At 41.7% G+C, this 7,582-nt stretch overlaps 1 protein-coding gene across 1 annotated transcript; it reads right to left on the bottom strand.

The window, feature by feature from the left end:
• Window positions 1-755: 755 nt before the first annotated feature.
• LOC104417651 (pentatricopeptide repeat-containing protein At1g63330-like) lies at window positions 756-2,805 on the bottom strand. The gene has a single exon (XM_039300211.1). The coding sequence runs from the start codon at window positions 2,703-2,705 to the stop codon at window positions 756-758; it is 1,950 nt and encodes a 649-aa protein (XP_039156145.1). The 5' UTR covers window positions 2,706-2,805.
• Window positions 2,806-7,582: the final 4,777 nt, after the last annotated feature.

The raw sequence follows: 7,582 nt of genomic DNA, 5'->3' as shown, positions 1-7,582 counted from the left end.
ACCACACAAAGAAAAGAGAAAAAAAATGAAGGGTTCGTGTACTTAATGTGTAGCGTTGATGGATTTGAAGCATATAATTTTCCAGTCCTTGGAGGTTGCACAGCTTATAGTCGTGATTGTGCTTTTCATGACAAAGCGAATTTTATATTTTAATCAGTTGGATTGTGTGAATGACTGATTCCGTGCACATGCATCACGAATCTAACTACTACATGGTTTGCCCTCGGTCTGACCACAATTTTGAACTGGTATGCTCAATAAATCGCTTAGAACAACAGAAACAACAATTTGAAGATAGAAAATAATCTCTACGCTAATACAAAGGAAGCTACTCTCCTGCAGCCCCTTAAATTTTAACCAACCAAGTTTCCTTGATCTTTCACTTTCATGTCGAAGACAACACCACTGCGACAATAAGTCTCACGAAAACTCAGAATCGGGAAGGACTAGGTTCATCTTGAATTTGGTTGTCACTGCACAGAAAGGTCCCTGCAAGAAACTACCTTGGTATGGCCGAAGAAGCAGAAGTCATCAAAATGCGGATAACCTTCCGTACACCGCCATGTTTTCTTCCTTGTAACAAATTCATCTGAGACTATACAGAAGTAACAAGCTTACATGATGCAAGCCCAATTTTCTCTCATTGAAATAAAATTTGGCTACTTACTATATGCACACAATTGCAATTCAAGAGAGCTTACATCTCTGGCCACAAAAAAAACAAAACAGAGAGCTTACGTCCCCAGTGCAGATTTTCAGGATTCTAATTTATTGCGAGCCGATGCACCCAAAATTTTAGCCATTGATGCAGCATTTGGTGAGAAGCCTTTCTCAACCATCTTCCCCAGAAGAAGCATTGCCCTCGCTTTCTGACCATCTTCAAGGAGTGCTCGGACAACAATGTTAAACATGATACCACTTGGAGGACATCTCTTCTCTTTCATATTATGAAGTAGGTCGCACGCTTCACGTATTTGGCCAGCTTTACATAGTCCTTTTATGATGGCACGAAATGTCACAGCATTCGGTTGCAACCCTTTGGCATCCAACGAATTGAAGAGGTCCATTGCATGCCCAAGTTCCCCAGCCTCACACAAGCCGTTAATAAGGATGGTGCAGTGGACTATATCAACATCGTCCATGCCATCTTCCATGTGTCGAAACAATGCCATTGCCTTGTCCACTTGTCGATACTTACAAAGGCCATCTAACATGATGGCATAAATTTGTGGATTTATATGATTGCAAGCCAGCATTTTGTAAAACAGCTGATGTGCGACCCTGGGGCTTCCAGCAAGGAAAAAGCCTTCCATGAGACAACCATAGGTGGCCACATTAGGGACTAGTCCTTTCTCCAGCATTTGCCGAAGGAGACTCATTGCCTTATCAACTCTTTTAACCGCAAAATACCCGTTAATCAACGTGCTATAGGTCACCACATCAGGATTGCACTTCCTTGCAGTCATCAAACAAAATGTAATTGCCGCATCATCCATTTGATTTTGAAGGCAGTAACCATTTATCAACGAGTTATAAGTAAATACATTTGGCTCAATGTCCATCTCGATCATCAGGTCAAATATGCACTTCGCCTCATCGGTCATGCCCTGTTTGCTGAGTGCATCCAAGATAATATTGAAGGTTTGATAATCTGGCCTTATTCCTCCCCGCACCATCTCACTCAACTGGACTCGAACCTCTTCCCATTGGCCACAAAGGCACAGACCGTGGATGAAGGAATTATAAGTGATAACGTCTGGGTGGATTCCATCACGAATCATCTCCTCTAACATCGTCTTTGCTTGTTTCCATTTGCCTATGCAGCCTAAGCCATGAATCATGGTATTGTAAGTGAGGATGTCCGGCTTAATGAGGCAGTGACTCATACAGTTAAAGAAGCCAAATGCCTCTTCCACCAGTCCTTCCTTGCAATAACCATCGATGATCGTGTTGTACGTGACCAAATTTAGTTCGCAACCCCTTTCTTCCAAAGTCCTTATCAACTGGACGGCTTTAGAAGTATTACCGGTTCTGCACAATCCCTTCACGATGACACTGTATGTAAATACATCGGCCTCAAACCCCTTGCCCCGCATTTCTTCCGCCAAGGTCAAGGCTCGTGCGATCTTACCCTCTTCACAGAGCCCGTTGAGCAAAGTGTTCAAGGTCACCACACTCGGTTCAAGCCCAAGCTTGAACATTTTGGTCAAAACGGAAAATCCAAGATCGGACCTTTCCAAGCGGCAGAGGCAATTGATCAGAATGCTGAGAACGTAAATGTCGCGAGATATGCCCATGGAATCCATTCGCTCGATCATGTGGATGGCGACAGCATAATGCTTCATCCTCACCGCAGCTCCCAAGAGTTGGGTGAAACAGGGAGTCGAAGGCAAAGGGTTCAGCCGAATCATGACCTTGAAATAATGCAAAGCATCCTCGGCTTTTGCCAACCCGCCTTTTTTGCAAAGGTTCATGACAAAGTCCAAAACTTGGGATCGACTCATGGAATCGCTCAGTTCAGGAGGAGAGCGTGAAGTGCGAAAGCGACGGGAGGGAGAGGAATCGACAACGCGAGGAAGAAGAAGAGGAAGAGGAAGAGGAAGAGGCGATGCAAAGAAAGGTGGAGCGAGAGTGGGATTACCGGACGGTGGTGGAAGGAGAGGAGGAAGAAGAGGAGAGGGGAATTTCACCATTCTTCGCATCATTCCTTTTCAGCAACTTCTCGTCGTTGCTTTCTCTCGACAGCTTCAAAGGTTTAAGACCAAAAGAGCAAGACTTTTTTCGGTTTTCGGTTTTCGGTTTTCGGTTTTCGGTTTTCTGTCCTGGGAATTTGGTTTGCTTTCGGTCAAGGCAAATGAGGGAGAAGATGGGTATTTGCTGGAGTCTGGAGAGCTCTTGGTAATCAAAATTTGAATCTATTTATTGGATGACGTGTTGCTTGGGTTCACCATGTCATAAGCCCTCCTAATTTCAATTTTAAATAAAAAAAAAGGTTTTATCTCTCCACTTTTCTCTTTACAAGCTCTTTCTCTCACTTCATGCTTTTCGAATTCTGCATCGATTGCATTTAGAGAATTGCATTTCATTAACATTTATGTACCATTTATAAATAATAAAAAAATTACTTTTTTGATGGACTTTTTAGTCAAACCGAAAAGTTAACTTTTAATTGAAAGCAAAGATATCGCATTGCATATTAACACCCCTTTCATGGTTACATATAAATTTAAGAATTTAAATTTCGAAATTTTCTTGTGTAAGTCAAATGTTAACTTTTTCAATTAAATCAAGAAATTCAACCTTCGATCAAAAACATCGCCGTTTCATCATCCTACATTAGTTTTCATTAGGTTTGTTTTGTACTTAGTAACGGGGGACACATTATTTTAAAAGGTATGGGGACCTGGTTATGAAAATTTCAATCGCCGAGAGCTCAGAGCTCCTGGATTAATCGAGTGCACATTAAGCTGGATTCGTTCCCCCTTCGCCATAATTAAGCCCCTAAGCTATTCACAATCTAGTCCCAATGGAACTGGGAAACTGGACAGAGTTAGAAAGGAAATCGGAGGCAAAACCGGTGGACCTTGCAGCTGCCCATTTCTCGGTGGAAGCCAGCTAGGATTGGACTGCAAAATGAAGCCTACAATGGAAGCTGTCTTGGCTGCAAAAGCTGGACAAAGTAGCCCCAAGAAAGCTGCAGCAGGCGTCACACCAAACAAGACGATTACGGTACGATTGGAGCTGAAAATGAAGAGGGCAAGGAGCTTAAATTGCGAGGAAGAAGACGATGAATCGATGCAAAGACAGGAGGCGTGGGAGTGAGATTACCAGATGGGGGTTGAACAAGCGGAGGAAGAAGAGCAGATGGCAATTTCACCATTCTACGCATCATTCTTTTTCAGCAACTCGTCGTTCTCGCTCTCTCAACAACTATCCAGTCCCAAAATAAAGGAGCAACTTCGACATCATTTCTTCTAAATTAATGACCAAAAACTTCAAGTGATCCGAGTTCGTGAAGGTAAATTCGTTTTGACCATCAGATTGGTTTTAATCATCCAACTCGCTAAAATCTTATTTATATCTAGCGAAGTGATGTACTTTGATCAAAATCCCATCATGTGGCTCCAAACTTTCCCTCACGTGGCTTATATTCGACCAATTATCATTGGTTTCTTGATTTAATCATCTCTAATCTTCCATGTCTTATTAAATTTAAATCTTAAAAAAGAATAAAGATATGATTTTTCTTTAAATGATATAGTCAAATGATGTAGGTTATTCAATAAAATCAAATCTATTTAACTAAGAATTAAAAATGATTTATTTTAAGTGTTCCGGTTATTTGATTCGGCAAAACCTAGATCTAACCACCATTAAAAAAATAAGAAATTAATAATTTTAAAATAAAAATTGAAATAAAGTTGCGATGAATTAAAAAATAACCTTAACTGAAAAAAATGACAGATTGCAACTTTATTTAGAATATTTATCTATAATATATATTATATTAAAAATAATCAGAAGAAGTAATGATATAACTTAATTACTTGGGAATAACCTAGTTTAAAGATGAAAATGTTTCGAATTACTTGGGAATTCCCTAGTTCCAATAGCTTTTTTTTTTTTTTTTTTTGAACAAGAGTTCCAATAGTTTTTTTTTTTTTTTTGTCTCAAATAAACTTGCATTTAAGATAACGAGATATTACAACCTGAAAGGGAAGCGTCAATGAGTACAAGATCAAGTAAAGTCTGCGGGATATAAGAGAAGCTATCATGGGCCGAAAAAGAGTTGTGGGCTCTCGCAGCCCGGTCGGCGGAGTAGGTTAGCATCACGGTAGCGGTGTTGCGGCGTGAGGTTCGGGAAATCAACAAGCGGGCGGCGCCGTCAATCGGCGATCGCGCTCTCCGGTGGTGGCTGTCGATGCCCTTTGATGATTTCAACAAGATTCAAGTAGTCAGTTTCCAACTCTAGCGACCCTCTGTGAAGACGTCGATCGATCAGATGGTGTAGAGCAAACGTTAGGGCCTGGAGTTCGGCTTCAAAAGTGGAGTGCGCCTGGACTCGAGTTGTGTACACGTCGGTAAGTCTCCCATGCTCGTCTCTGTAGATACACGCAATTCGACCTTCAGCGCTGCCCGGCTGATAGCTTGCATCAATGTTACATTTTAAGGTTCCTTTTGCAGGGGGACGCCATAGATGAGACCGATCGGTGGAGGCCGAGGGAGATCTAAAGCGTAAGGGAGCCGAGTGGAGTTGATACGCCCGAAATTAGCCAAAGCTGTCGCACAACCATAGATGGATCCGGATACTGATTTCGAAAGAGGAAGTTGTTCCTCTGTCGCCAGATCTGCCAGATGATATTAGCCACGAGAGGAAGAGGAGGTGAATGCTGAGAATCAGTCGCCCATGCTGTAATCCAGGTATCAAGCCGATCACTTGTCAGTGTTGTTGGGTATAGATTGATCTGTGGGTCTGTCCAAATAGTATACGTCCAAGTACATTTTAAGAAGATATGCACTGTGGTTTCTGGAACATTCTGGTGACAGAGATAGCATGTAGAGTCCGTAAGTATATGCCTGTTAAAGAGATTTGCTCGGGATGCCAGTGCATTATGGCAAGCAGACCAGAGGAACAATTTGATTTTTGGTTCTGTATGCATTTTCCATATGCTTTTCCATAATGCTGATGAATGATGAGTAGAGATAGAGGGGTTACTATGCTGTAGAATGGTGCATTCTTGTTTGAGAGAATGGTAGTTGCTGCGAACCGTGTGGTTGCCATCTGCTGTAGCTGACCAAATCAGTTTATCTTCACATATAAGAGGTCTTACTGGGATAGTAAGAATCTCTGCCATTGTCGTTTGATCAAAGAATTGCTTAAGCAAAGTCAGATTCCAAGTATGGTGGATGGGGTCACTAAGATCTGCCACCATAGGAGGTTCTGCCCTAGCTGTAGGTCCATATAGAATACCCATCGGTAACCATCTATCTGCTCGGATTCTGATCTTGGTACCATTCCCAACTGACCAACGAAGATTAGGTAGAATAGCTTCTCGTCCCAATAGCATGCTTTGCCATCCCCAGGACGGCCTTGTGCCTCTATTAGCTGAAAGGAAATTTGTCGCATGGAAATATAAGCCTTTGAAAAGTGTGCTCCATAATGAATGAGGGTATTGCAATAGGCGCCATGCCTGCTTACCAAGCATCGCTTTATTAAAAGCGAGTAGGTCTCTAAAGCCCATACCTCCTTGCTGTTTTTGAGCTTTCATAAAGTCCCATTGCAGCCAATGTATACCGACTCTATTTTGATCATTTCTCCACCAAAACCGAGCAATTCGCTGTTCAATAGATTTACAAATAGAAACAGGCAGCTTAAATATAGACATGGCATAGTGTGGAAGAGCCTGGACAACAACTTTATGAGAATTTCCTTACCCCCTTTTGATATAAATTTTTCCTTCCAGCCCTCCAGTTTGGCATTAACTCTAGCCAATAGCCAAGAGAACATTTCCTTCTTTGATCTACCCCATTCTGATGGTATACCCAAATATTTACCATAACGTTGCATGATAGGAGTCCTCAGTTCTTGAGACATGTTGTCCTGAAGAGTGGTAGGGCAGTGTTTGCTGAAAATCAGGCCAGATTTATTGCGGTTTACAAGCTGTCCAGTTGCCGAGCAATATAGATTTAGAATGTTAGCCAAGTTCTGACCTTCAGAGATGGTACCATTCAAGAAAAAGATCGCATCATCGACAAAAAGGTGATGGGATAGGGTAGGACACTATCTATTCAACCGAATGCCCTTGAGATGTCCGATACGTACAGCTCGTGTAATGAGGTTCGAGAGGACATTGGCCATCAGAATGAAAAGGTATGGTGATAGTGGATCACCCTGGCGAAGGCCACGAGATGGTTGGAAGTAAGGTAATAATTCCCCATTGAATTTCACACTAAAAGCAACTGTAGTAATACATTGCATAATCCAGCTCACCCAAATAGAATGAAAGCCCAATTTTAGGAAGTAGTCTATGATAAAATCCCATTCCACTCTATCATAGGCCTCTGTCATGTCGGTTTTTAAAAGTGCATTGAATCTACTTGTTCTCTTTCTTGTTCTAAAATGATGAAGAACTTCTTGGACAATTAGTATATTGTCCTGGATCTGTCTTCCTTGCACAAAAGCGGATTGTTCTTGAGAAATTAGAGTAGGCAAACATGGCTTGAGACGATTCGCGAGCACCTTGGATATGACTTTATATGCAAAATTACAGAGGCTAATGGGGCGGTATTGCTCAAGCTTCTCGGGTTGAGGTATTTTGGGAATCAACGTGATAATAGTATTATTCAGACCTGTAGGTAATACCCCTGAGATCAAGAAATTCTGAACTAATAGGAACAAATCATCTTTGACAAAGTGCTTGTGATAAAACAATCCAGTCAAACCATCAGGTCCAGGGGCTTTATTTGACCCCATTTGAAAGGTAGCTAGCCTGACCTCATCCATTGTAAGTGGTGCAGTTAATTGATCATTCATTTCCGTAGTGACCACCTGGTGACATTGATCAAGTAAGGGTTGATAGTT

This window comes from Eucalyptus grandis, chromosome 8, assembly GCF_016545825.1.
Source record: "Eucalyptus grandis isolate ANBG69807.140 chromosome 8, ASM1654582v1, whole genome shotgun sequence".
Taxonomy (NCBI): Eukaryota; Viridiplantae; Streptophyta; class Magnoliopsida; order Myrtales; family Myrtaceae; genus Eucalyptus; species Eucalyptus grandis.
Note: the sequence above shows the minus strand (reverse complement) of the source record. Positions and strands in the feature narration are given on the sequence as shown.

What these genes read in the sequence shown, in the direction of transcription:
- LOC104417651 (XM_039300211.1), bottom strand. Translation starts at nt 2,705, where the DNA reads ATGATGCGAAGAATGGTGAAATTCCCCTCTCCTCTTCTTCCTCCTCTC.